The sequence below is a fragment of the Lynx canadensis genome, chromosome E1 (assembly GCF_007474595.2).
Source record: "Lynx canadensis isolate LIC74 chromosome E1, mLynCan4.pri.v2, whole genome shotgun sequence".
NCBI lineage: Eukaryota > Metazoa > Chordata > Mammalia > Carnivora > Felidae > Lynx > Lynx canadensis.
In genome coordinates, this window is record NC_044316.2 from 55,090,330 (window position 1) to 55,116,973 (window position 26,644).

The following is a 26,644-nucleotide window of genomic DNA, read 5'->3' on the forward strand; positions in this document are numbered from 1 at the left end:
CCGCAGGCCGTGTTCCACATGCAGTCGGTGAAATGCCTTAAGTGTCAGGAACAGAACCGAGCGGTGCTGCCGTGCCAACACGCCGTGCTGTGTGAGCTCTGTGCCGAGGGCAGCGAGTGCCCGGTCTGCCAGCCTGGCCGGGCCCACGCCCTCCAGTCGTGACCCCGCAGGCCTGGCCCTGGCCTGGCTCAGATCTTCTTACCTAGGACTTTTTAAAGTATATATATATATGTATGTATGTATGTATGTATGTATGTATATGTATATGATTCTGTATATGTATACATTTCCGTATGTGTGTAGGTATGCGTGGGCGGCAGTGTGTGAACAGTGTCTGTGTGTATATCTGTATATAGATATAGACACACACTTTAAAACAGACTTACCAAGCACTTTTTAAAAGAAAAAACTATTTTGCAGCCCTCCCCTTGCCCACTCCCTCCTTTTCCACTGCAGAGACAAAGTCCCCTCTTCGCCCACTGGGCTTCAGCAGGGGATACGTTTCTGTCTCTTTTTAAATGTAGGGAAACTAACTAGTTTTAACTTCTTCCTGGGGCCTGAGCGGGAAGCTGGGAGGGGCTGAGGGGAGGGACCAAGCCTTCAGGGCAGGCTCTGTTCACTGCACCTCCCCAGGCCAGGGAGAGAGCCAGGGATGTGGACATCCCCAGGGCATACGTGGTTCCCAGCTGTGAGGCTTGAGGGGGATGTGCTGGGGTCGAAGCCAGCCTAGCTCCTAGGTTTACCAAATGTGTATTTAGTCTGGGGCTGGCAGGCCAAAGCTGCAGGGGCCAGCCCCATTTCCTCCCCTGGGCCCTTGAAGCTCCTTGAGGGGCAGGGCCCAGGAGTTCTACCCCTCAGGTTCCTGAGGCCAGGGATCCACCTCAGTCCTCTCCCTCTGGGCTCCCAAAAGCAGCCTCCCTGGCCCCAGGGCCACCTACCAGACTGGCACTGCCCTCTTCATAACCCCCCAGCTGCTGTCAGCTTCCCCCCCCCCCCCATTTCCTCCCTTCCCTCTGGCAGCTAGCAGGGCAATTGGTGGGGAGGAGCTACGGACTGAGGACCAAGGTAGGGCTCAGGCCCTGCCCTCCTCACCGGGAGGGGCTCCGTATGCATTCCTTGGTGCTCTCTGAGTGCAGCTGACGTCCTGCCCATTTGGAGCAGACGCCTGTGTACATGTGTGTGCGTGCCTGTCCGATGTATATTGTGTCTTAGCTTCCATTTTAAAAATTGTTCTGTACAGAAAGATGCAGTGGGTGCGGGAGGGCAGAGCGGGTGGAGGGAAGCCACCCTGCTCCCAGCGCTGGGGGTCTGGGGTGGGAGCAAGAGGGCTGTGAAGGGTCTGGCCTGGACCAGGCTCTCCTTGGGCTCAGCACGAAAGGGCTTTCAATGAATTAAGTGAAAACTTTTTTTTTTTTTTTACGAAAATGCAAAAATCAACAAAGCTCCAAACCTATTGGAAATAAAATATGAACTTAACAGTGGTAGCTTGTTTACATGAGGGTGAGGGAGATCCAGCCCCACCTGGGCTATAGAAAGAGCTTATGCCCCATCAGCTGGGACCCATTCACTTACTGTTTTGCAAAAGACAACAGGGCCCCTAGTAGTTTCTCAGAGGAGGAGAACTGTCTTCTCTCAAAAGCACTAAAAGGAAGGTTGAGGGTCCCAGCCTTTGAGCCACCTCTTTCCTCCCCCTGCTCTTAGCTGGCCTAGTAGGTAGCTGTGAAGAAACACAGCTAATGGGCTCTCTGTATGGATCTCAGGTTCAGAGCTGAAAGGAGCCTTGGATGATCTCGACTGACCCCCTTCACCACCCTCCCCCATCATACTCGTGTGGGCTCAGAGAGGGTCACACAGCTAGATAGGACAACCCGGCCTTGGGCTCTCTCAGCATAGGGGCCACGTCCCCCCCCAGGCCAGGCTGCAACTCCATTCCTCTCAGCCCTTGAATAGACACACAACTGAACTCCTGGGAGACCCCCACTTATGGTGCTCCCCTTGGGAGCATCAGGCCCTTGTGCTAGGCAGCAACCGCACACACGGATATGCCTGGTAGTGTTTTGTTGGAACATCAGTTACTCCCACATCTCCCTGCTCTATAACGTGAAGTGAGGGGCCGAGTGGGCCACAGGTGGGGGGACAGCTCAAGGTCTCCTGAAGGCTGAGGAGGGGGATTGCAGGGCCTGACTGTAATCTCCTGGACCCCGATGCAGGGCAACAGCATAGTTCCTTAGAGGACGATGAATTGTTTTTGGTTTTTTATTTTTGCTAAGAAAGTTTCTAAGTGGCAGGTACTGTCCCAGGGAGGGGTCCACAGTAGACACAGTTGGCCAAGCTGTCCTTCCTGCTCCTCTATGCCAGCCCCACTGCCTGCCAGTTCTCACCTCTTCAGAGCCAGAAGGTTCCCAGTAGCCGCCTCAGGAGAGGAGCCAGGCTCCCTTCATTATAGCTGCCACCCTCCCTCTCAGGGCAGCGGTAGCCCCAGCCCCAGTGAACCAGGGAAGGAGAGCTAAAGAGCAGGCCCCAGGGAGCCCAGCCCCCCACCCCAGTGACTGGAATAGGCAGGCCAGAAACGCAGGGAGACAGCTCTGCCAGAGCAGGGCCCCCTCCCCCTGGTGCTGAAATTTGGTAGAGAATGCTGAGGCCAGGGCTGGAGGCGGGGGGGAGGGAGTATAAATACCACAGGGGCCCCAGCACCCCGGGCCCCTCTGGTGGGAGGACCAGAGAGGATCCACACTCTGGGCCTTCCGCACACCGGGGTTCCCCAGACTTGCAGGGCCCTTGCGGACTGTTAGGCCAGGCTGGTGGGGAGAACCCAGATCTCGCAGGCACCCAGCCCCCTCCCCAACCCCCACTGCTACCGCCCTGGCTTTGGGGCATGCTGGGAGGCCTGCTTGGCTCGCTGCCTCCGCAGCCTCACAAACACCTGGGCCTCCCGATCACCCTTCCGGCTCTCCAGCAGCTGCAGGATAGGATCCCCTGCGAAGAGAGGCGTTTGGGGGTCAGCCTGCGGCGCCGGGGGTGGGGGTAAGCAGTGCCTGGCTAGTGGTGGGGGTCACAGCACTGACCCGTTCCCCAGCCATCCTGAAAACTAGTGATGGACACACACCAGCCAAGCTCACAAGACAGCCTGAGGTTATCCCCTAGCACAACCGCACTGGCACAGACACGCACCCAACTGCATTGGAAGAGGCTGAGGTGCGTTTCAGGCTGCAACTCTTGCCTTTTTGCATGAGAACCTTAGGCTAGGGAGTCGGCCTCTTTGTGCCTCAGTTTACTTATCTGTAAAACAGCAATACCACCTGCCACACTGGGTGGTTGTAGGATTGAGAGTTAATATGCGTCAGGTGCTTAAAAGTGGCTCATAAGTGCTTGGACGTGTGACCTATTCTTACTATCCAGCCTGGAGGATGCTTGGGCTGTGCCCCCTGGTCAGAGACACTCAGGCCCTCTCCCCAAGTAAGCCTGTTAGTGACCTTCCTCCACTAGAGGGTCCCACCACACTTGGGCTAACAAATTTCCCTGGTCTCTTGATTAGACTGAGCTATCTACTCCGCACGAGCCACCACGCAGACTCCACTGGCTTCCACATCCAAGGAGGGATTTCTCTGACCCCGACTTCATGTGCTTCCCTGGGGGCCACTGCCTGAGGTTTTACAGGCTGCCCTTCCCCTGCACCCCCAGTGCTGGGCCTGGCCCTGCACCCGAAGCCTCACAGCCTCTGCCCTGGGGCTCAGGCCTACCGTTGAGCGCAGGGTAGGTGAGGGGCAGACGGGTCTGAGGCACCTCGCCAGGCTCCTCCGTCCCAGTCAGGCCCGGCACTGAGCGTAGTGGCAGAAAGGCCTCCCCTTCCAAGTCATCAGCCCCCAGCGTGTCATGGTCCAGCACCGTGAGCAGGAGGCAAGCTCCGTCCTTCCGGCACGGCTCAGCAGGCACCAGGCTGAGTGGGGGACAGAGTGGGGCTCAGCTGCCTGCTCCCCCACCCCACGGTCACTGGCGCCCACCCGCACACACAGTTCGCCCCTGGATCTTGAGGACAGGACAGGGCTGAGGGCAGACAGGTGGGAGTTAGGATCGCAAAGCCAGTTCTCAGCCTAGTATGTCCTAACTCCTCCTCTGTGGGCTGATACTTCAAAGCAAGGGCCTCTGTCCCCAGACCTTCCCTGGAAGCAAAAGCCTCTCAGCCCAACAGGTGGGGGTCTTCCCCTCCAGTCCAGCTCCTCCTCCCGGGGTCCCAGCAAACCCCTGTGCCAGGTGCCCCTCCCTGGGACCCAAATGCGGTCCTCTCAGGGGAGCCCATCGGCCTCAGGTGGGAGGAGCAGGCCCGAGGGAGGTCCGGGGCTGGGGAAGGGTGGCAGGTACAGGGACCCACTCACAATTCAAAGGTCTCATCAAACAGGGGGTGAAGGTCCTTCTTGTGCTTTTGGGTCTCCCGGGGGGCCAGCTCAGGGAACTCGTGCCTGGGCTCCAAGGTCAGTTGGACAAAGGGGTCGCTGGAGCCTGACAAGTGAGGAGGTCACCTGGGGAGGCCACGTTGCCCAGGATACCCCAGCTCCCCGCCTCGTCCAGGCCCCTGCAGCCGTGCCCTGTTCGGCAGCATTGCCCCCTCCTGGCGATCTGCAGAAACTGCACGCAGTGCTCCCGCTCGGGAGAGAACTGCCAGAGACGCGGGGGAAGGGGGCCTGAGCAAAGACTCGGGAGCGGCCAGTGGACAGCCTGCACTCACCATTGGAGTCCAGGGGCAGCAGGCTGGAGGCGCTGAGCAGTTCCACACGCAGCTTCTGCTCAGAGGCGCGGTAGGAGACTTTGACTGTGACCGCCCCTAGCTCCTCAGAAGCCGCTGCTGCCTAATAAGGGCGGGGCGCATGGGCAGTGTCGGCTGGGGCAGAGTGGAGGCGGGGCTCCAGGGACACAGGGAGCGCAAGGGAGGAAAGGAGCCTCACCTGCTGCTGGATCCGGCTGCAGAAGTACTTCTGGATGAGCTCCCTGCTAGAAGCGGCCTGCAGCTCCAGGTCTTTCTGCAGAGCCTGGGAACGGGGCACAGCCGAGAGGTCACCTGAACTGTCACACTCAACCGTAGCCCAGGGCTGCCCTTGGGGAACTTGCCGCCAAGAGGGGATGCCAGTTTGATATGGAAAGCACTGGGCGTTCCAGAACCTCCGACCGCAGAACGCACCCTCAGGACAGACAGGGTGGGCTTCACAGGCGTGCTCCCCCTGCAGTGGCACAGCCACCCCCTCACCATGCTTAAAAAACCTGATGCTTGGTTTAAAACACCAAAGCTCTGCTGTGGCTGCCTTCAAATTTTCAATAATTTCTGAAAAGGGGGCTCACATTTTCTTTTCGTGCTGGGCCCCATCCGTGACGACACAGGTGAGCACAGAAAGGCAGGTGTCCCCCCCCCACCCAACCAGCTCACCAAGAGACCCCTACCTGGAAGGTGGCTGTGTGCAGGGCCTCAGGTGGCAGGCCACAGCCCTCTGCGTAGAAGCAGATCTCCAGATTCTAGGGGGTGAGACATCAGAGGTGACCCCAGGCAGCCTCCCACCAGGATTATTTGTGGTCACTGCTATTATTACCTGAAGTGCAATCTTCAGCCTGCTAGAGGCCAGGGGGCAGCTCCGCTGGGAGGCGGCCACTTCCACCAGGACGGTGAGCGTGTGGGTCCAGAGCAGGGTCAGAAGGCTGGGGTGAGGTGCAGAGGGACATCAGTCACAGGATAGGAGGGTGGAAGGGGAGGAAGCAGAGACACTCTTGAGAAAGGGACCCAGACCCACCCCCAGCTCCTCCCCACCCCCACCCTCCACTTCTACCCTCTTCTCAGGTAGGGCTGGAGCCACAGGCAGGAGTGGGGCAGGGAGGACAAGGGGTTGGGGGGGGGGGGGGCAGGTGGGCGGGGCCAGTCCCAACCAATGTGTCTCATAACCTAGCAGAGAAGCCTGCTCAGTAGGATTATCAAACCCCAACAAACAAGGTGGGGAGGGGAGGCTGGTCCCCCAGTGACAGGATCAGGATTCAGTAGAGGAGTGGCCAGAATGAAGAAGATTCCAGCATGGATAAGGATGGATACACTGTCAGGAGAAAAAAATAGCAACCAAGCCACAGTCCTACTAACCACCTGAAAGAACTGAATTTTGACACGCCAAAGTAGATTCAGGCAGTTAAGAAAAAAAAAAAAAAAAAAAAAAAAAAAATGGGTTGTGTAATTAAGAACGGGGAAGGTCATACTAATTAAAGGTAGCTAATGTAGTCAACATATTTGGGTGCTTATTATGCCCCCAGACAATGTTCTAATGGCTGTTGAGACACCAGTGAGCGAAATCCCTGGAGTGGGGATTTAACTCTGTTTCAGCTGAACAAATGGCATGTTGTGGCCTGAGAAACGAAGAAGGCGGGCTTCCCGGGGGCTGCTGCACCAGGAGTGGTACGCGGGGAGCACGGGCAGCAGCCTCAGAGCCCAGATCCCATGGGGAGGACCCATGGCCATCGGTCTGCAGCGCGCCAACCACTTCCTTTGCACGGGCGCTACATTCGACACCCCACGTGACTCACTTGGTCCTCATTAAAGGCCAGAACTATGATCATCTGCACGGAAAACTTGAGTAATCTGTGCACTCCGCCCACCGAGCAACAGCAAAGCTAGAGTCTGAATTCAGGTGGGCTGGGGCCCACACCCTTGACTTCTAGCCATGCTGCCCAGGCCCCTGCTCGAAGAGAGACCCTAACTAGGGGCACCTGGGAGGCTCAGTCAGTTAAGTGCCCAATTTTGGCTTAGGTCATGATCTGATCTCACCATTCGTGGGTTCAAGCCCCACATCAGGCTCTGTGTGGAGAGCCTGGAGCCTGCTTTGGATACTGTCTCCCTCCCACTCGGCCCCTCCCCTGCTCACACACTCTCTCTCTCTCTCTCTCTCTCTCTCTCTCTCTCTCTTTCCCTCTCTCCCTCTCTCAAAAATAAATAAACATTAAAAAAAAATTTTTTAAAGGCACCCTAACTAGAAGTTCCCCTGAATCATGGGAGAATACCCATTGCCTGTAACGTTAGGAGGGGAGATGAGCCAGCAAGGCCCACAGATAGCCCGCGGCTAAAGGAGAAGGCAGCTTTCTGCTCAGCCTAAAGGGAAATGGGCAAGTGTGTGAGGAAGTGAGCCCCCTGTCCCTGGAGGTGAGCCTTGAAGCAGAGGCTGGTTGCATCCTCCCCTGAGAATGGATGCTGAGGCCGGGAAAGAGGGGCTGGTGGGAGGCGGCGGGGCGCCGCAGGGTGGGAGGCTGCCGCAGACCTGTTGAAGTTCTCCTGCACCAAGTTGGTGTTCATGTAGCAGAGCTTCACTTCCAGAAACTTCATCAGGGGCAGAATGGCCTGGGGAGAGGGGTGGGCAGCACGTCTGGTTCTGGCCCATTCCCATGCCCTGACTCGGAAGGGCAAACAGGACCGGGAGCTTTTGTGCACTTGCTTTGGGACACCTGCAGGAGCTGACCCCTGCCCACAGCCGGCTCCAGCCACACTGGCCTCCTGTACGCACGGTCCTGGCTCGGGGCCCTGGCCTTTGCCGTTCCCTCCCCTGGAAATCCTCATGGCTCCTTCTCTGGCTTCCTTTAGGTCTGGGCTCAGCTGTCACCCTTGAGGAAGGCTTTCTCCAGCCACTGTCTAAAAATATCTCCATTTTCTCTAGCACTTATTATCTAACATGCCACGTGTGTGCACGCGCACACACACGTACGTATAGTTTTAGTTACATACAAGTACTTGGCTCTTTCGCCTCCCCTACCAGAATGTAAGCTCTAGGAAGGGCGGACTTTTCGTAATTTTTGTTCATTGATATATATCCCAGTGCCTAAATCAGTGCCTGGGACAGAGTGAGTGCTTCAATAGCTGATGACTTAATGAGTCAGCGTCTCCCAAACAACCAAAGGTACGCATCACTGTGCCCCCTGACAGGTGAGGGTGCTCGAATCAGCTGGCGTGTGCAAACAGGAGCTGAGAAGGATGCACGCCCAGATCTGTCTGGCTGCAAAGTCCAAGCTCTCCCCGACTGCAGTCCCCACACTGATGCTGGGAGAGTCTGTGGAATGACCCAACCCTGCCCCCTTAGCATCCAAGGAGGAAACCGAGGTCCAGGAGGGAACATTTCTGGCCCAAGTCTGGGGGACTCATCGCTGACATCCCACCGACTTCAGCTCCCTGCCACCCTAAGCCCCTTTGGCAAAGCTGAGCAGGGAGGGCCACTCACATCCTCAGGCAGGACAGACTCCTTGACACTCACGAGCTTCTGGATGTGCTTGGCAATGCCCACCTCCAGCTGGGGACACAAAGCAGGAGGGGGACCAGGGCGTGAGTGCGGGGAGGACGGGGTGAGGCCACTTGGAGCCTGGGTTTAGGTTCGGGAAGGGGTAGGGGCCGGACGTCAGCCCAAGTCCGCTGGGGGGCGGGCGGGGGGGGCCCTGCGGATCAGACAAGGTACCTGCTCGGCCAGGGTGCGGACGCCAGTGCGGATCTCGTGGCCCAGCCCGGCCAGCGCGCCCTGCAGCTGGGCATACAGCGTGTTCTGCAGCTGCCCCTGCTCCAGCACAGCCCCTACCCGCTGTTCCAGCGCCTCCCATGCCAGCTGGGTGGGCAGCTTGCCGATCACCAGCCGCAGCTGCTCCATGTCGTTCACCACCACGCATAGCTGAGGGCAGGCACGGGCGCAGGAGGCAGAGCTTCCGGAGTTGTGCCGGAACTGGCAGCCCCCACCCCGACCCCGGTCCCCGACACCCAGGTCCGGCCCTTACCATGTTGGCCGCCTGGCCCTGGTCCTTCTGGCCTGCGGAGAGCTCCCGGGCCCGGGCCTTTATGAGGCTGCAGTACACCAGGGCCAGCCGACAGGTATCCTGGGGTGGGGAGAGGAGGGTCAACGCGGGGGGAGCCCACGAGGGGGTCAATGTGGAGAGGCACGGAAATCTCGGTGACTTGGGGACTTAAGACACAGGCCTTTGGAGGCTGCTGGGGCAGGAGGAGCTGGGGAGAAAGAGGGTGAGTGAAATGGGGCTGTCCTAGAAAGGAGGGGAAGGACCCACGAAGACGCCGCACCTCCACAAACTTGACGGTGATCATGAAGGCCTCCTCTGGGTCGGGCCAGTCCAGCTGCCGGGCAGTATGGCTGATCTGGGCGAAACAGGTGGACAGATCCACGGCTGACGTGCTGTGCTTGGTCAGTTCACCCAGGGGCACCAACTGGGGGATGGGAGAGGGTGCAGAAAGGAGGGCTCAGGCCTTGCCAGATTCCTGCTCCTCCCTCCCTCCTTCCTCCCGCAAGCATGCAGGACGGGGCGGGGCGGGGGGGGGGCGGACTACCAGGGGTGCGAGCGAGGCTCCCCACCCAGGGACCCCCCCCCCCCCCCCGGCTGCACAGATCAGTCTGTGAAGGAAAGCCACGCTTTACACCAAGGATATCAGGAGGCGGCGTTTTGCACAACTGGCTTCAAGAGCCGGTTACCAGCTTCTGCACATCCTGGAGGTACAAGCAGAGCCCCGAGCCCCACCCCCAAAGCTGGGACCCCATCCCTGATCTCGGGCCCCGCCCCCACCTCATCCATCTGCACAGCGCGCTGCACCCGCGCCAGGGCCACACTGTACGTCTTCTGCAGCCAGGAGGGGACGGCGGGCTGGAACCAGCGGTGAAAGCCATCCAGGGCCAGGACGCCATCCCTGGGGAGGGCCGGGGCTCAGCCTGGGAGCCTCTCCTCCGCCCTCCTCTCTCTTTTGTGCTGACCCGCCACTGCCCACCTCTCTGCGGGGACTGGGCCCAGCTGGCAGAGCTCCTTGAGGCTGACATAGAGCTGGAATAGACTCTCGCCCACCTCCGGGGACACGGGGCTGCCCGCCACCGCCGCCGTGTGGTCCTGTACCCGCTTGGCCACCTGCGAAGGGAAGGCGTGGGGACAGGGCTCCAGAGCCAGGGTAGAGGGCACGGCCCGGAGACGCGGGGCGAGACTCACCAGCCACTGAAGCTCCAGGAAAGCCATGGAGAAGAGGTTGACCTTGAGGGCACTGGAAGGAAGGCGACAGGTGTGACCTGGTGGCACCCACAGGGGTCCTTCTGGTCCCTCTTCTGAGCCCCCGCCGCACTACCTCCCAACCCAGCCACCTGCTCACTTCTGGAAGATCTTGTTCCACGTGCGCTGGCACTGGTGTAGGTCGCCAATGATGTCCTGCACCAGGCTCAGCAAGGCCTTGCCCGCCTGCAGCATGCCCTGGCAGGGACGGAGGTGCGCTGAGCAGGGCTGCAAGGGGCGAGCACCCCACCCCGCCGCCCTGCCCGAGCCCCCTCACCTGCACCATGGGCTGATGGTGCTGCTGCTTCAGGTGGAACCATTCGACGGTGCCGGTCTGCGGGCAAAGAGGCGGTGAGCAGGGAGGGTCACTAGGCTCAGGCACGTGCCCTCCTCGTCCCCAGGGTGAGTACCCATACCCGCAGCGCCTCGGTCACCAGGCGGGGCAGGGGGGCGCTGTCGGGGCACAGCTCCCTAAAGGCCTTCATCTTGCACATCTGTACCAGGACCCTGTGGGGACAGACAGCTGGGTCCAGGATGCCCGCTGCCCCTGTACCCCCCCCCTCCCATCTCCAGCAGGCTGCCGCATCCCTGCAGGCACCCTCGTTCCTGGCCTCACGGAAGAAGGGGAAGGGGTAGCCGCTGACCTGAGAAGAGATTGCAGCCGGGCTGGGGAGTCGGGGACAGAGAGGGGGAAAACAGACCGGAACCTCCTGATGAGGGAGAGGCCGTAGGCCAGCAGGTTGCGGAACGAGGCAGCCAGCTCTTCTTGCTGCAGGGCCGGGCCGAGTCGGGAGCTGCTTTACGGGGCCCGGACCGCCATTCCCGCACCCTGAGCTCCGCCTGCCCAACACCCCTCATTCCACCCCAGCCCACCTGCTCTGCCTTGAGCCGGCCCTGGATCCACTGGTACTCGATGCTGGTGATGGGGTGCAGGAGGCAGCTGCTCGGAAACTCCAGGCTCTGGTAGAGACGACTATAGGCCAGCCACTGCCTGCAGCGGACAGGAAGCCCTCAGCCCCGCCAGGCGGGGCAGCGTCCTTCCCGCTGCTCGCCGGCCCTGGGGTGGGACAGCGAGGTGCCCTGCCCCCGAGACCTCCTATGGACCCCCATCAACCTCATCAAGTTGTTTTTCAAACGCGTAAATGAATCATCTGTTCCTCAAATTGGGATATCTGTGACTTAAAGATTCAGGATCTCGGGGCGCCTGGCTGGCTCAGTCGGTCAAGGGGCGGACTCTTGATTTCAGCTCAGGTCATGATCTCACGGTTGTGAGTTTGAGCCCCGCGTCGGGCTCTGCGCTCACAGCGCGGAGCCGGCTTTAGATTCTCTGTCTCTCTCTCTGCCCCTCCCCCTGCTCACGCGTGCTCTCTCTTTCTCAAAAATAAATAAACGTTAAAAAAATTATTTAATATAAAAAAAATAATAAGAATTCAGGATTTCTTGCTTCTTTCGAAAAAAAGATTTGGAGACTTGAGCCTTCATGCACGCGTGCCAAACATCAGCTGGGACTGCCCCGTAGACAGTTTAGGGGACACTGCACAGAGGTGATGACCAAGCTGAAATGTGGCCCAAGCGGCACTGTGAAGGAGGACGGAAGAGAAGAGCAGCCCAGGGACAGGCCTCGTCCTGACCGGGACACCGCACTGCATGCTCGGGCCCCGCAGGACCCTGGGCCCTCGCTGTGGGTGCCCGCTCCCGGGCCCAGCCTCACCCACATCCCCTGCCCACTTATCTGGGAATACCCACCTGCCCAGGGTCCTACAAGCTGCCCTTCTCCCCCAGCCCCCTTCCAGCCCCTACTCAAGTGCCAAGTGTCAGCCGTGGCCCCGGGGCAGCGGGCACCGTCATTCCTCCTGGCCTGGCCAGCGCCCGGGGTGCCCCCAGTTCTGTACTCCTCACCCGCACAGGAACATCTGAGGACTCGCGCGTGCCCCTCCCCTCGTTCCCACAACCTCTTGGGGCACAGGGGATGGGACAGGCCCTCAACACAGATCTGGTAATGCCGGCGCGCAAGTCTGTTGACTCAAGGGTGGTGGTGCTGGAAGACGGGGCTGCCGATCTGGGGCAGGGGTGGCGAATTCAAATGCCAGGGAGTGACACGGGCCGATGGCAGCCGTGAGGGGCCGGGGAGGCGGTGCGCTCCGTTGTGGCCAGCTACAGCCCAGCAGAACGACCGCACTTAGGGTCCGTGGGACGCTGGACACGTGACTCCATGTGGAAAACCTCCAGATTTGTAAAAGTGGGCAACTGACTCAAAACTGAAAACACAGGGAGACCGCCTGGGCGGCTCAGCCGGAGAAGCGTCCAACTCCTGCTTTCGGCTCAGGTCGTGATCTGAGTTCGAGCCCCGCATCAGGCTCTACGCCGACGGCAAGGAGCTTGCCCGGGCTTCTCTCTCTCTCTCTCTCTGTACGCCCAACCCGCGTAAATGAAACTGCATAAATAAACTTAAAACAAAAACAACTTAGAACACACAGTTGGGGCCAAACAGAAATCTCCCGAGGGTTCGACTTTGAGCTGCCAGCCTATAGGAGGACAGGTGACCCTCCCGGGTGCTCCGGCTGGGCCGTGCACTCACGCCATGGACTGGTGGAAGTCGGACAGGTCCTTCTGCGTGGCGTGGAGAAAGAGGATGGTAGCAGCCTGGGGACTCAGCGACCCGTCCCAGGAGGTACTGCCCGCCTGCGGGGACAGGTGGAGGGGTGTCAGGACCCAGCAGGCGAGCCCCGTACCACCCGGCGATGGGAGGGCAGTACCTGGTGCTGGGTGACCTCGTGGGACACGAGCTGCTGCAGCAGGTGGAGGTGCACCGTGTAGCTGGGCTGGGAGCGGCTGGCCGCGGTGGCTCTCTGCAACGGGGCCAGCACGGCGGCGAGTGGAGGGCCCCGCGGCCGGTGCGGCCCGTCCAGCCACCCCAGGCAGGCCCCTGGACGGTCCCTGCACCCGGCCCCCAACCTACCCGCTTGTGAATGAGCTGGAATTGGAGGTGGCACTGACCGCGGTCGGGGTAGGTCTCGGTGCAGGGCTCCAGAGGGTACCACTGATCCTCTTGGCAGCGTAGGTCCTGGCGGGAAGGGCGGGCAGGGGGGTGCCCGTGCCCACGAGTGGCATGAATCTCACACAGTTGGGGGCAGAGGAGGCAAGAGGAGGGAGACCCCAGGCCCTGCTTGGTGTGGACCCAGTACCGCTCCCCTGAACTCCTCGTGAACCCCCGTTCGGTCTCTCTCCTGAGCCTCTTTCCTGACCCCACTCACCTGTAGCCTCAGAACCACGTTCCCCAGAAAATCATCCTGGCCTTTGTCCTTCCGGGCCTCCTTAAAGATCCTGTTCCAGGCAGGGTCCATGAGGGGGATGGGCCAAGACACTGAGGGGTCAGGCTGGGATCCGTCCCCATCCTGGGCCCAGACACAGCCTGCAGCCCAGCAGACAACCCGCATGCACGGGGAGGGCAGAGGGGCCCACACGCCCTCCCCAGGAACCTGCTCCCCACGGCAGTCACCTCCGCAGCCCATGCAGATCGGTGAGTTCCCCGAGCTTCTGTCTGACAGACTCCACGGTATCCAGGTCCCTGAGGGGGGCAAAGGTCTGAGCAGGAGGCAGGGAGGGTGTCCGGGGAGCCCCTGACCCCTTCGGGAGGAGGGTCTACCCCGCCCCCACTCGCCCCCTTTCTCTCCCTGACCCCGCCAGGCAGGGGACGCCCCTCACCACATGTCCAGATGGAAGCTTGAGTTGCTTATGTCCTCAAACTCCCTACAGGGAGGAAAGGGCACGGCTGAGGGCCTTGGAGGGCCGGAGCCAACCAGAGCCTGTCCCTGGGAGCTCCCTCCCCCACTCCACCACTGTCCAGTCCGACCCCTCCTAGCAAACTGCTCCTCCGTCCTCTAAAGCAAGGCTTCGGCCTACCCCCCGGACGAGCCCAGTCCAACCCTCCACACCCCGCCTGCACACGTGGGCCACTGCTCTGTCCTGTCTGGCCTCCTGTCTATCTCTGGCCCAGGGAGCAGGCTCCTCCTCCGGTCAGGCCAAGTCACCTCCCCTGAGTCAGGATCTCACTGAGGGGATAGGGGCTGGGGCCTATCCTTCACATGGTTGGGCTCGGGCTGACCCACGTACAGGATGAAGGTCTCCTCCCAGACAGGGTTGAGGGTCTGGGTGATGACCTGGGTGCGGTGGGTCTGCTCCTCCGGGATGGTGTGCCTCACCACAGCCTTCTGCCGATGCCGGGACCCAGGGCTGCCTCCCGGCGCGCCTACCCCCTGCTCAATGCCCAGCAGGCAGTAGGGGTCACTGAATCCTGGGGAAGGGGGGGAAGGACGAGGCCACCAGGGTGTTGGCCAGGCTCCCTGGGAGACTCCCTCATCACCCCAGGGGCAGAGCCCCGGCCCATCCACAGACTCGGAGGGCCCGGGGTCAGCAGCACCCAGGTGAGCCCCGGGGGACGTCTGGGAGATGGGAGCTCCCTCCCAGTTCTGGGACAGCCTGATGGGGAGAAGGAGATGTTGGCAAGAAGGCCCTCAGGGACCCTCACCCTCTACTCACCACTGACGTCTTTGCCCAGAATGCCCTTGGCTTGTTTCACCGTTGCCTTCAGACAAAATATTGGCTTCTGGAAGGACGGGAGGGTGAGCCTGACTCCTGGAGGGAGCTGGGCTTCCCGGCCCCTGTCCTAGCCTAGGGCGGTCCTGGACCAGGGTTACCTCAAGCTTCTGGACCTTCTGCAGCAGCTGCTGGTGTTCCTCGGGCCCCATGTGGAAGGCCTGGTGGGATGGGAGCGTAAGAGACTTAGGGCACAGGGCGGGACGGCCGGCGGGGAAGAGGACTCCTGCCTGAGTCCAGGCTGCAGGATGGCGGGCGGAGTGGGGGCTGGGCTCACCTCCTGCAGGTATCGAAGCAGCTCTGAGGCCTCCTTCACATGGTTGGGCTCGGGCTGACCCAGGCGGTGCAGGATGGTGTAGAGAGCTTCCTCGTAGAGTAGGGCCCGCTGAGGCACAGCACAGTCACCTCAGGGACCCCTGTCAGCCCACTGCAAGGCGAGCCCCCCCACCCGCCCCCCGCCATCTACCCCTGGCACCAGCACTGCACTCCCAAAGCTGGGACGAGGCACCCCCAACGTGTGGGGGATGGGAGGGGTTAAGACCCAGAAGTCTCCCTCCCCTGCTGTTGCCATCAGCCTTGGCCAGTGGCCAAGGAGAGTGTTCTGAAGAATGTGGGGCTGCCTCCCACCACCTCACTGCCTCCCCAATACTCTGATTCTTACCTCTTCAGGGGAGAAGTGGTGGGATGGAGGCTCGATCTGGGGAGCAAGGTGAAAAGACAGATGTCCCCAAGGCCTGGACCAGGGCTCAGACAGCAGGAACGGCTCCTCACAGAGCAGGCCCAGGCCTAGGGCTGCGGGGTCCCCGGCCTCCAACCCACCAGGGCCGCACACCTGTTCCCACAGCAGGCCTCCCGGGAGTCCAGGCCCCGGACCGCCTTCCTCGTCCCCTGGCCGGCCGCGGCTGAAGTCCATTGGCGCTTGGCTGCCCCAGCAGGGTGAGCTCGCGGCACCCGTGGCCCCAACCTCCCTTCCTTCCCCAGAGGAAGCAGCACCGCTTATCGGGTCGGCCACGCTCACACCCCAGCGGCGGAAGTGAGGCCCAGCAGTGGAGGTGGGAGACTGGGGGACGTGCCAAGCAGGCCTGGGGGCCGCTCAGCTGGTCCCCACCCCCCCCCCAGCACCCCAGCCCACGGCAGGGCCGCTCCCTAACAGCTGGTGACTTTGGAGCTGGAGGAGCAGGGGATGGGGTGGGTGGCCCCACCAAAGGCACAGGCTCAGAGGGCCTCAGACCCCAAGACCTGAGGCCCAGGATGGCCCAGAGAACACGCGGCAGCCCCCGGTCTGCCAACCCAGAAGGTCCTGCCCAGGTGCCGCGAAAGGCAGGGAAGGGACCACACCCTTAGCCCCAGCCCGTGAGAGGTGGAGCCCCGCACCCTGGCCACTCTTCTCACTGAGGTCACTCCTACCTCCTGAGCCGTTCGGGGCAGGGGATCCTGCAGATCTCTGACCCTGCGGCGCCTTATCTTGATGGCCTGGCGTAAGAGGGGAGGGCGCCGCTGGGACTGGGAGAGGTGTGTCGCCATGGTGGCCCGTTCTGCCCTTCCCCTCTGCCTAGCCGCCGCGGCCGCAGGGTGAAGATCGCGAAGCCACAGGATTATGCAAAGAGCACCGGGTGCCACCCTGCGCGAGGGAGGGGTGGGGGCCGGCGGGCCGGGGGAGGTTCCGGTCAGGGTTTCACCACCTCTGAGGCCTGTACCTTCCTTCCTCCGGCCTGCTGGGGTCCTGGGAGAAACTCTCCCGAACGGCAGGCAGGTGGACCCGGTGGGCGGGTCCGGCTCCACCCCACCCTCCCACAGAGGCCGGGAGACGGGGTGGGGGCGGGGGGGCGGGGGGCGTCCAGTCCAGCGTTCCCCAGCAGGGGCGTCAGCGCCACCCTGCCCCCTCCCAGCCGTGCACCGGGCTGGGCCAGGGGCCGAGGGGAGCTGCCCCGTGTCGGTGGGGTTCTCACCCACAGACCTAGGGCGGAGCTGGGCAGGGCACAGGGTGGGGGCTCCAGAGAGGCATCTCCCCAGCGGGCAGCCAACTGCTCAGCCTGCTCCGCTCCACTCCACAGGTGACATTCCACCAAGGTGACTGGGCCAAGCCAAGCCGTGCTGGGCGGAGACGGCCCCGGGGCCCCTGCCCCCACAAGGACATCAAGAGGGTGCTCCCTTCACATGCCCTTGTAGGGGGTTAGCCAACCCCAGGGACGTCTGGGCGGGGCTGGCCAGAGGACGAGGCTGGAGAGCCGGCGCAGCCCAGCAAGAAGGGACAGGAAAATAGGACACTTCAGTGCTGGGCTTTCTGAGCTCCCAGAGGCACGGATGCCACACCCACGGCCTTCCTCCAGGCCAGGGCGCAGGGGGGTGCGGGGCTGGGCACGGAGGTTGGCTCTTCCCTGCTCCCAGGCACGGAGCTTCACAAGGAGAAGGCACCCGCAGGAGGGGCCCCCTGACGTGTCCCTCCCACAGGCACCCTTCCACGAGGTGGTGAGCACAGCAGCCCGGCCCCTGGTTCTAAAGCTCCCAGCCCAGGACAGCTGCTGGGCTGCCCCAGGCCCCAGGGGACCCCGTGGGTGGGCGAAGTTGCCGAGTAACCACCGTGGAACGGAGACGTGGGAGGCCGGAGTGGTCCTGGGCCCCCATGCGCTGTGGGAACAAGGGGCTCTCACACGGGGCGGGAACAGTCTCCCCAGGGCCCTTAGCAGCCAGTTCTCTTTTCCCAAGAGATCACGCTGGTCACCACACACAGAGCCAGACAGGTCCAGTCACTTCATTTTTACTACTTCACATTTTCAGCAAACAAATCAAGGTGCAAACAGGGTTTATTTCACGTTAATATATTAACTGGTTGTTGTCTTTCTCTTTCCTTTCTTTTTTTTTTTTTTTTTTTTTTTTTTTTGTCAAATAAATAGGGAATTCTCTTTAAATAACCATCTCCTCACTTCACGGCCAGTCCAGAAGCAAATGAGAGCAAATTTTAGTGCATCCAGGGGGCATATCACCAATTAGGCATGAAGCTTAAAGGGAAGAGGGCAGGGTGAGGGGCTGGTGAGAGGTCACGGTCAGCACACAGGTTCAGGCCAGGCCCCAGGGGTCAGGGCCTTTGTTCCAGCCCACCCAGCAGCCCCCAAATGGCATGATGGGATGGATGAACACGCATCCAGTCTGAGAAGCCCCTTCTAGAGAGAAAAGAGAGAAGGCAAAGGGAAACAAATGCCAGAAACACTCGGAGGGAAGCAGTGGGCTCCCTCCCCATCGCGGCGGCCTGGTCCTGAGGCGGCCCACCCCCTGGAAGCTCACGTTAAAGCTCCAAAAAGTCACAAGGCGGTGGCGACAGACGACAGACGACCGAGGACAGGACAGGGAGGGGAAGAAGAGTGTGACCGGGGCTGGAGGCTGGCTGGGATTGGAATGTGGGCTGACAGTCCGGTTTCCATGGTTAGGCACAGACCAGAGTGGAGGGAATGTGAGGGGGGCCTGGCAGGGGCCCTCAGGAAGACGCGAGGCTGGTCTGAGGGAGTTCACGAGGCCGAGTATAAAGTGGATTCCAAAACGAGGGAGCTGGACTGCGGTACAGGAGGTGGCCAGAGAGTCTCCGTGGGGAGAAACTACTAGAGCAAGACGGGAACGAGGTGGACGCTCACGCTCCTGAACAGAGCCCCAGGCGTGGCGAGAGGGAAGCACGACCGAGCGGCGCCGACTGAGCGGGCTCTGAGCTATAGCTTGAGAAGCTGGGAGGCACGGCTCCCGAGTCAGGGGGGCCCCCCCTTCCCTCAACACCAGTCCTTGGGAAGTGTTTTATAATCACACCTGGAGGAAGAACAAGGCCCTTCCATCACCCCCCGGAACCCCAGTCTCAGCCCCAAGAGGAAGGGAAGGGAAGAGTGACGAGGGGTGGGAAGCAGGGGTGGGAGGGGTCTACTGGGTCTTCTTATCTTCCGGGGGGTAGTAGGGAGGTGGCGGAGGCTGGGTCTGAGGAAGGAAGGAAGACAGATCGCATTAGAAGGTTCACAACGAGACCAGATCTTCCCACCCCTAAACCCCTGCATCTGGCCGCCCGCGCATGGGCCCTGCTCACCGTGGGCATGTAGACGTTGTGTGGGTTGCCCGGGTTGTAATAGGCGCTGGCAGCCGCTTCTGCTGCCTTGGCTTCAGCTGCGAGAACAAACACGCCTGGGCTAAGTCCCAGCGACAAGCCCTCCCCTCTTCCAGCTGCCCCTGGAGCTGCACCGAGATAGATGCCCCCCGCCAGGCATCACCCCCCCAGCAGCTAGTGCTGCCTGGTCCAGTTTGGTTCTTTCCAGCTCCTTTACCCCTCTCTCCCCATGATCCCGCCAGGTGGTACTGCCACCATGCGGTTACAGACGGTTACAGACGACAAGACGATACAGGGAGACCTTCCCAGCCCCGGGGCACAAGGCTAGTGGGGGAAGAGGCTGGAGGTGAGGGTGGAATCTAGACCCCCCCCAGGAGCAACCACACTGCTAGTCCCCGGGACTAGTCCAAGGCTCGGGGTCATTCACCATGTGGGGCTCCCGGCCGACCTCTAACTGTTCTCTGAGGCTCTCCACACAGCCACGGAGAGGGGAGGGCTGGCCCCCCAGGACTGCTAGCAGCCCAGGGCCTCACCTGCAGGAGTAGAGGGGACATCAGGGCCGCTGACAGGAGGTTCCATGGGCCCAGGATAGGGCGGTGGTGGGGGCTGCACATATCCCATGGCCCCGTCCATCATGGGGGGTCCTGGATAGAACTCTGCTCGGCAAGAGAGGAACAGGGCCCAGTGAGCAGCCTAGCCCCTCAGCTGGCAGCTCCCGGGCCTCTCCACCTTCTCAATTAGTCCTGAAGCAGCTTGAAGAACAAGTCTCCCCTCTACAACCCCCTGGCCTGGGTGGGGTGGTTAGTGGGTGGGTGGGGTGAGGGGTGGGCAGCAAAGGACACACTCACCAGGTGGGGGCGGTGGATAGGGGTAGCCAGGAGGGCAGGGGTACATTCCATTGGCGACTGGCGGGGGAAAGACATAGGCCCCGCTGGGCATGTAAGAATACCCATAGGCTCCATTGGGGGCTTCACCTCGGGAGGCTATAAGTACAAGGGGAGAGAGAAATGAGTGTCGCCTACCGAGGGGAGCTGCAGGGTCCCTGGAATGTGCACAGCAGACACGCCTTACCCCGCCCCATTCCACTCCCCATCCACGCTGGAGCCAGCCTCGGTCAGGGAAGAAGTGAGGAGTCTGGATGGGGAGGCAGCTCAGAGCCAAGGCAGGGGAGGTCAAGGGCAGCGGGGAGGGGTGGGCAGAGGACAGATGGACAGAAAGAGGGAGGTTCGGGGATGGGGTACCAGCCGGAGCCGGGGTGAGGCTGGGGGCGACGGGAGGATGTCTGCTGAGCACAACCCTTGGGGATTTCAAGTGTTAATGGTAGCTTAAAGGTTGGGTTTCATGTTTGTTTTTATGAGGCCACAGTAAAATGTCCTTGGGTCCAAAGAGCTTTGTCAAGATGTCCTATACCTGCTCCAGACAGGGCAAACCCAGCCTTCGAGGTACAGGCCGGAGTGATGCTAATTACAAGCTTTCTTCTCAATTCCCAGCCCCGGCGGGCCCGGGGCCCAGAGACTTTCTCTCTCTAGTGCTTAAAAAATCAGAATAAAAAGTAAACCAAGTCAAATGCACAAACTAAACCCACGCGTGTCAGTGTGTCCTTCGCCCCGGGGGCTTTCAGAGCCTTGATACCTTGAGATGCCACCTGTAGCATCCGTTGTCCAAACTCGATGGCTCCCCCTGCCGTAAAGGTCAACTTGTATGGCGCAGAGCCTTCCCAGCCACCTGGGAGGGGAACATTGCGTCAACAGCTCAGGAAAAGAACACAGCCTCAAGAGCCTCAAGAGACGGCTCTCTGTTCTCTTGGGGTCTCTGGCCAGTGACCTGGCGGCCTGCGGGGCAAGGGTTGGCTCTGCAGTGCCCGCCTCCTGCCCGTGCCTGCTTCGCTCTTTGGAAGAGGCGGCTCTTCTTTCTTGGAACAAGCCTGTTACCCCACCCCCAGCCGTGGAAGTCCATCAGCCCTAGAGCCTCCCACCCCCACGAAGCAGCCTCCCTAGGGCAGGTTCACTCAGCAACAAGTGACATTCAAGTTCAGAGCAGATCTCCCCTCCTAAGGGGCCTAAGGATGGACCCCTGGCCCCTCGAACCTGGCTTCTGCCAGAGGGGAACTGTGAGCGCCTTAGAGACCAAGCTTCCACTTGGCTGGGTGTGAGGGGAAGGCCAAGTTCGACAAAGAAGTCTCTGGTGTCTGCACAAAAGCCGGCCACCAAACAGGGCGTCTCTGGTGGCGGAGAGACAGCTGGCTCTTCCTGGCTCTAGGGAAAAGGCCCCTCCCGAGAACCTGACAGCTAAACTTTGCACACATTCCCCAGGTCACGATAAGCATTTTTTTTCTTAGTTTTCAGTGACATAGCTGATTTTGCTCTGAGAATGTGATCTGAGTCGCTACCTTTAACGCCAGCATCTCCTAGCCCTTGGCCAAAACCCACCTCTGCTGAACAACTGGCAGCCTGGGTGTTGGGCTTGGAAGCTAATCCAGAGCCAGGAAGAGGACAAGGCCAGGGGGTGATAAGGGTCCGAAGGGGACGTCTAGCAGAGGCGCGGCAGAGCACCTCTCTGGAAGCCCCATCCGTGGCCCGGAGCCTTCATCACCCACCTCCTGCTTCAGCCTTCACTGTTCCCTTGATGTAGTTCGCACCAAACACAGGTTGCTTGATCTCACAGTCCTTCATCAGATAAAAGGGCATCATGAAGGACTGCATGGCATCCTTTCCTTTGGACAGAAAGACAACCTGCAGGCAGAGAGGACGGGAGCCATCAGCGCCCACCCCACGGCCCGAAGCCCCCCTTAGCTAGCACCTCCCGTGCGTGAGGGGTCTGCTCCCCCGGCCAGGGCCCAGCAGCCCCAGGGCGCTCTGCACCGAGGAAGCTTCTGGAGAGCGCTCTGAAAGTGAAAGGTCCCACGTGCAGCCTGGCTGGAGGCCGAACGTGGGTGTTTGTGAGAAAAAAGACGCCGTTCACAGCGTGTGTGAGAGGAACAGACCGCTCTGCCGTTTGAGTGGCGGTGAGGGGGTGGCGGATGTGGCACAAAAGCGCAGAGCGCTGGGGCAGAGAGGCAGGGGTAGGCAGCGCTGCCTTCCAGAGCGGGGAGGTGCAGCCCGACGGGGTGAGATCCTGGGAGAAGGGGGCTGCCCAAAGAGCAACAAGAGCTTCCGGTCCCGCACTTGGGACAACCCTCTGTTTTAAACCCGTGACTTCCATCTGTGGCTGGAGATGACAGAAAAGGGGTTTTGAGGCTCCCTTGTCTCTCTGCCAAGGCCCGTTGATAAAAACTTGAAGCTACGCCCCACTTCCAACCGTCTTTAATTAGCAATAATCGCGCCTCGGATAAACCTCATTGGCTACGGTACTGCCACTGCGCAAAGCTTCCAACCGTCTTTAAATCTAACTCTTGGTAGCTACAGGCAGCGAACCTTTTTCAAGAATGGCCACTTGTCTTCCTCTGGAAGGCTCTCAGAGTCGGCCTGGGTAATTCTCAGGCCAAGGCCCATTCCGCAGTCTGGCACTTCTCGCTCTGCAGGGTTTTGCCGGGCTTTCTGCCCAGCTGGAGGCTGTGGCCCTGCTACTGTATCCTGTTTACCACGTTTGTCACTCTGGATGTACACAAAGGCCTCGTGGGCTACTCTGACGGAAACCAAAGTAACAACAGCCTCTACTCCAGGCTGCAGTCATCCCAGCAGCGGGGACTGACCCAACAACACACAGATTTTACAGCAAAAGATCTGGAATTTGCATGGAGTCAACACCCAGGGGTCAGTTCAAGCTGCACAAGCAGTCTGATGGTTCTAGCACCCAAGAGCATGTGACAGAAACACGTGGAGTGAGGAACGAACATTCACCAGGTTCAGAGGCCACTGGACTCATGACGCTGACCTAAAACCCCCATCGGCGTCCAGGAAACACAAGCTTTCAAACCAACCATCACACTGTGCAACTCACCCGGTAAGGGGTAAGGTAGACGGTGCCTTTCTTGGTCCCTTTGAAGGCCTCGGGCACGTTCTTCATATCATTGAATGTAAGTTCCACATGGTCATAAGACATCAGGATGCTGTGATAAGAAAGGAGGAAAAGCCCTGATGAGCCAGTCTGGAGCCATGATCTGTTTTCCCCAGGGACTGCACCCCCCTGGTAGGCAGGTGTCCAGCATGTCGCATCTCTGTTTTGACATTGCTGCAAGGAAACCATTAATATAGCCCTGGAAGGGAGGAGCAAGGCAGAGGTCTGCAGAATTTCCCCGAGCCGCGCACACCCCCCACCCCCAGGTGACCACACCAGAGGAGCTGAGGGCTTTAAAGCCTTAACCCTGTAATCCCTCAAATCAGGTTAGATTACCTGGGTTAACTCTCCCATTTTCTTCTGAGTCCTTATTATAGGTGTTTTCTGTTTTCGGCTGGTTTGTTTTTGAGTCCTAATACACAAACCCTTTAAGACGTGGCTCTATGCATCCCCAAAGGGCTCACTTCAGGGTTCCTTTAAAGCTGGGTTTCCAGACCTGGGTTGGCTGGGGTTTTAGGCCACGAAGCCCTTGAGATGATGGTGCACATGCATTTTTCTCGGAGAATCCGTGGCTTTGATCACTCTCAAAGGGATTCATGACTTAAAAGAGCAAGGCTATTTTACACATGAAATTTTAAACACTAAACTTCAACTACTGTATACGCAATTTTGGGGGAAATGAGGCCAAAGCATTTTCTCAAACAAGGCACACTATTATTTAGCAGAATGGAGCCCTAAGCCAGGTAGGAGGCCCAAGCAGGATAGATACATTCTCGTCCCACAAAGTCCCACTGAGAAAGAAAGAAAAATAGTCCCAGGAGATGTTACCAAATGGCATCAAAAGTGTTTTTCCAGGCCGGAGACTGGCTCTCACACAGACAGCTTACAAAACTGGGAACAATGTGAGATTTCTCTGATTATAAGATAACAAGATCCAAGTTCACATGGTTCCATTTGTCTTCCCCTTCCTCCCAAATACCACAACTTTCTTCACTGGGGAGGGCTAAGTGGGAGAGAGGACTAGTACCAGAAAAGAGAAGGACAACTCAGGGAAAAGAGGTCATTACTAGGAACAGGCTGGTCCAGCAGACCTGAGCACGTAAGATAGAGGGGAAGTCAGTATTCTGAGGCTGGGAGCACCCCAGGCTTTCTCCTGACTCATCAAACATTTCTGGGTGCTGGCCTTCGCAGGCTACAAAGCTCTGATCGCACCAAGTCTCTTCTGGTGACTCAGACTCCTCCTAAACGCCTTCTGCCTTCAAGAAGCATTTCAGAGTCAGCATAGCTCAACCAAAGCTGGATGACCCAATTCTCAGTGCCCAAGGAGCCAGAGAGAAGCCACTGAGAGGTCCAGAGATGGGGAGAGAGACAGAACTGATGGGAGGGGTGGGAAGAAAGAACTCTTAAGTTGGGAGACCTCGGTTCTGGGAGTAAACCAAGTCAACATGCATGGGAAAGAAACAGACAAGGACGGACACCGTGCCGGGAATTGTGTTAGACATTTGACAAGCGCTACCTATTTAACGGCACCTCTGGGTCTCAGTTTCTCATCTGGAAACTCAGCAGTTCTGGAATATACTAAAAGGCTACATACTGATAGTTAAACCTATTGACTTCAGAGTAAAGACACCTTTCCTGGAATCCCATCTTGGTTATTTACAGCTCTGTGATCTCAGGCAAGTTACTCAACTTCCCCGTGCCTCACTTTCCCTACGTGTAAAACGTGTATAACAGTATGTTCTGCCGCGCAGTACTTACATATTAAATAAGATAGGAGAGAAGCAGGGCCTGACACGTACTAATGTAGTAAACGCCCAAGAAACGGCAATTATTTTTGTCTAAGGCTGTTCCCATCTCTTGAAGTCATCGACTCTGGGAAGGGGGCTCAAGAACGACCCCGGGGCCCTGTCTCCCCAAGCCCTGTCCCCGTCCAGCAGCCCCACCCCCACCCGACGGCTAATCGCACCCTCCTCCTCGACCGGCCCTCCTCCCGCCGGCCCCGCCTCCAGCCGTTACCCCCCCACCACCGCACCCCATCAGTTTCCCATCTTCAGGGGCTTATCCCCCACCGCCCCCCGCCCACGCTGCCCACCCCGCCCACTCCCCCCCTTCGTTCCTCTAGGATCCTTCCGCAATGTTGTCACCTCTCTGTGTTGTTGACGATCACTCCGCCGCCCTCCGAGTGATTCTTGTTGAGCGCCATAGTCTCTCGGAGAAGGGTCCCGAGACTCCCAACGCAGTGCGCTTGCGCCTCCCTAGCGCCCGCCCCTAGTGGCGTCGTTCGTATTAGAGTCAGCCAATCACAGCTCTTGCGCGGAAGCTGTCCCCACCACCTGATCTCGAGCGTCACGTGGTCATAGTTTACTCACACTCCCCCACCCCTCCGAGCTTCGCCTGCATCACAAACAAGCTGAAGACTACAGTTCCCAGAAGGCAATGCTCCTTCAATCGGCCTTTCTCTACGCTAGTGGAAGGATGTATTCTGGAGTTTGTAGTCTCCCAAAACGTAGGCCTGGGTTGACTCCTTTTATTGCTTGACTCAGCGGCCTGCGCGTTCCCCACTCCCCATCCCGTCTTCAAAGAGACCCAGAATGAACAGCTGAACACGTCACAGGGGAATTTATCATAAAGGCCCTGAGCTCAAAAGTGCATACTCACCTAATAGGGGTATAGGAATCTAAACCTGGTGTGGGGAATGCTGAACAGCCACTTGCTGGCGCATCTTTATTCACTCAACATTTATGGAGCCCTGAGTCTGACTTTGCCCCGGATTAGGGTAGTCCCTAGCCTCGTAAATGAGTGCAGGACCCAGTTCCAGGACATGGTGGCGGGCTGGCAGAGAGGAGCCAGGAAAAACTTCCATCCATGTCTTGAAGTCAGACCCACACTCTCCGAGTTGGGGGTGAGAATGTCCGTGCGGGGGGAGGGCTCGATGCCCGGACCTGACCCCTCCGCCAAACCCACCTTCTGAGCGGTAGCCACCCCACCTCCTGGCCGCCTCCACCGAGCTGGCCTCGCGGTGGCGCTGCTACTCCTGGAATGTTCTAGCTTACAGTCGGGCCAGCCCAGCAGCGTCCCAGCTGGAAGATTTAAACAAGACAGTAATTAAATGGAACTAGGCGTAAAGCGAGACCGGCAGCCCCATTATATGGCTTACAAAAGAGAGCTGACTCATCTCAGCTTAGGACCCAGCACTGGGCGGCGTCCACTGGGCAGCTGTAGTTATTATGTAAACTACCCCCACCTCTGAGTGGATCTTAAGGAGGAATCAGGGGGGGTCTCACTCCTCACGTGGCGGTGCATCATTAATCTTACAGGATCAGAGTTTGATTTTATTTATTTTTTTTAAGGTTTATTTTTGAGAGAGAGAGAGATATAGAGAGAATCCCAAGCAGGCCCCGCGCTGTCAGCATAGAACCTGATTGCCAGGCTTGATCCCATGAATTGTGAGATCATGACCTGAGCCAAAATCAGGTGTTGGAAGCTCAACTGACTGAGCCACCGAGATGCCCCTGGCCTTCTGTGAAGACTTGTGCAGAAGCAGGTGGGACTTTGCAGGACACGTGCATGAATCACTGCATGATGGACATGATATACTCTGCCCTAGTAGTTAAATTAATTTTGGCACATACAGTGTATGCAGCTGTTTGAAAAAAAAATTGAAGACAAATTCTATGTGCAGATACAGAAAGATTGCCAGTTTGTTAAGTACAAACTGGTGTATAATCACTTCTCGGCCTTTTGGCTAAGATCAAGTGTAAGTACAAACTGGGTGTGTAAATATGCTTCAAAAAAAAAAAAAAAAGCTTCTGCTTGTATTTAAATTAGGATCTAGATCTAGATCTAAAATTTCTGGAAAGAACCACCGGGCATTGTTTTTGGATTACCCCACTGAGGCATGGGTCTGGGGAATTGGGCAGGCTGGTGACTCTGTGCATTTGT

At 59.1% G+C, this 26,644-nt stretch overlaps 3 protein-coding genes and 1 pseudogene across 11 annotated transcripts in view; 1 reads left to right on the plus strand and 3 right to left on the minus strand.

The window, feature by feature from the left end:
- The window catches only part of UNK (unk zinc finger), a 32,827-nt gene extending 31,351 nt beyond the window's left edge, over positions 1–1,476 (plus strand). For all 5 annotated transcript variants that reach the window (XM_030295057.1, XM_030295056.1, XM_030295053.1 and 2 more), the window contains one exon: positions 7–1,476. In XM_030295057.1, coding sequence (XP_030150917.1) covers positions 7–162 — 156 coding nt within the window. In that variant the 3' untranslated portion in view covers positions 163–1,476. The remainder of the gene's footprint in view (positions 1–6) is intronic.
- Positions 1,477–2,240: 764 nt separating this feature from the next.
- On the minus strand, positions 2,241–16,730 carry UNC13D (unc-13 homolog D). 3 transcript variants are annotated; one of them, XM_030295050.1, is made up of 33 exons: positions 16,586–16,730; positions 16,036–16,249; positions 15,290–15,325; positions 14,906–15,013; positions 14,730–14,789; positions 14,572–14,638; positions 14,146–14,326; positions 13,738–13,782; positions 13,532–13,600; positions 13,287–13,356; positions 12,992–13,096; positions 12,789–12,881; positions 12,611–12,714; positions 10,906–11,023; positions 10,677–10,801; positions 10,449–10,539; positions 10,310–10,366; positions 10,133–10,230; positions 9,976–10,027; positions 9,764–9,897; positions 9,565–9,685; positions 9,068–9,211; positions 8,770–8,868; positions 8,460–8,666; positions 8,229–8,297; positions 7,278–7,357; positions 5,577–5,682; positions 5,431–5,502; positions 4,941–5,024; positions 4,724–4,844; positions 4,374–4,497; positions 3,741–3,937; positions 2,855–2,976 (listed from the first exon to the last, which is right to left on the minus strand). In XM_030295050.1, the coding sequence occupies exons 2-33, from the start codon at positions 16,150–16,152 to the stop codon at positions 2,855–2,857; spliced, it is 3,276 nt and encodes a 1,091-aa protein (XP_030150910.1). In that variant the 5' UTR covers positions 16,153–16,249; positions 16,586–16,730. The 3 variants fall into 3 exon arrangements, with proteins under 3 accessions (XP_030150911.1, XP_030150912.1, XP_030150910.1); XM_030295051.1 differs by lacking the exon at positions 16,586–16,730 and having other exon boundaries at positions 2,241–2,976; positions 16,036–16,152; XM_030295052.1 differs by lacking the exons at positions 14,572–14,638; positions 14,730–14,789; positions 14,906–15,013; ... (1 more) ...; positions 16,036–16,249; positions 16,586–16,730 and having other exon boundaries at positions 2,241–2,976; positions 14,193–14,239.
- A 640-nt stretch (positions 16,731–17,370) lies between these two features.
- On the minus strand, positions 17,371–24,954 carry WBP2 (WW domain binding protein 2). 3 transcript variants are annotated; one of them, XM_030295058.1, is made up of 8 exons: positions 24,847–24,954; positions 22,646–22,754; positions 21,303–21,438; positions 20,339–20,431; positions 19,555–19,689; positions 19,240–19,362; positions 18,689–18,765; positions 17,371–18,582 (listed from the first exon to the last, which is right to left on the minus strand). In XM_030295058.1, exons 1-8 carry the CDS (start codon positions 24,903–24,905, stop codon positions 18,529–18,531), a joined length of 786 nt encoding a protein of 261 aa, XP_030150918.1. In that variant the 5' UTR covers positions 24,906–24,954; the 3' UTR covers positions 17,371–18,528. The 3 variants fall into 3 exon arrangements, with proteins under 3 accessions (XP_030150918.1, XP_030150919.1, XP_030150920.1); XM_030295059.1 differs by lacking the exon at positions 24,847–24,954 and adding an exon at positions 24,461–24,597; XM_030295060.1 differs by lacking the exon at positions 24,847–24,954 and adding an exon at positions 23,039–24,436.
- Positions 21,902–22,073, minus strand: LOC115501943 (annotated as a pseudogene).
- Positions 24,955–26,644: the final 1,690 nt, after the last annotated feature.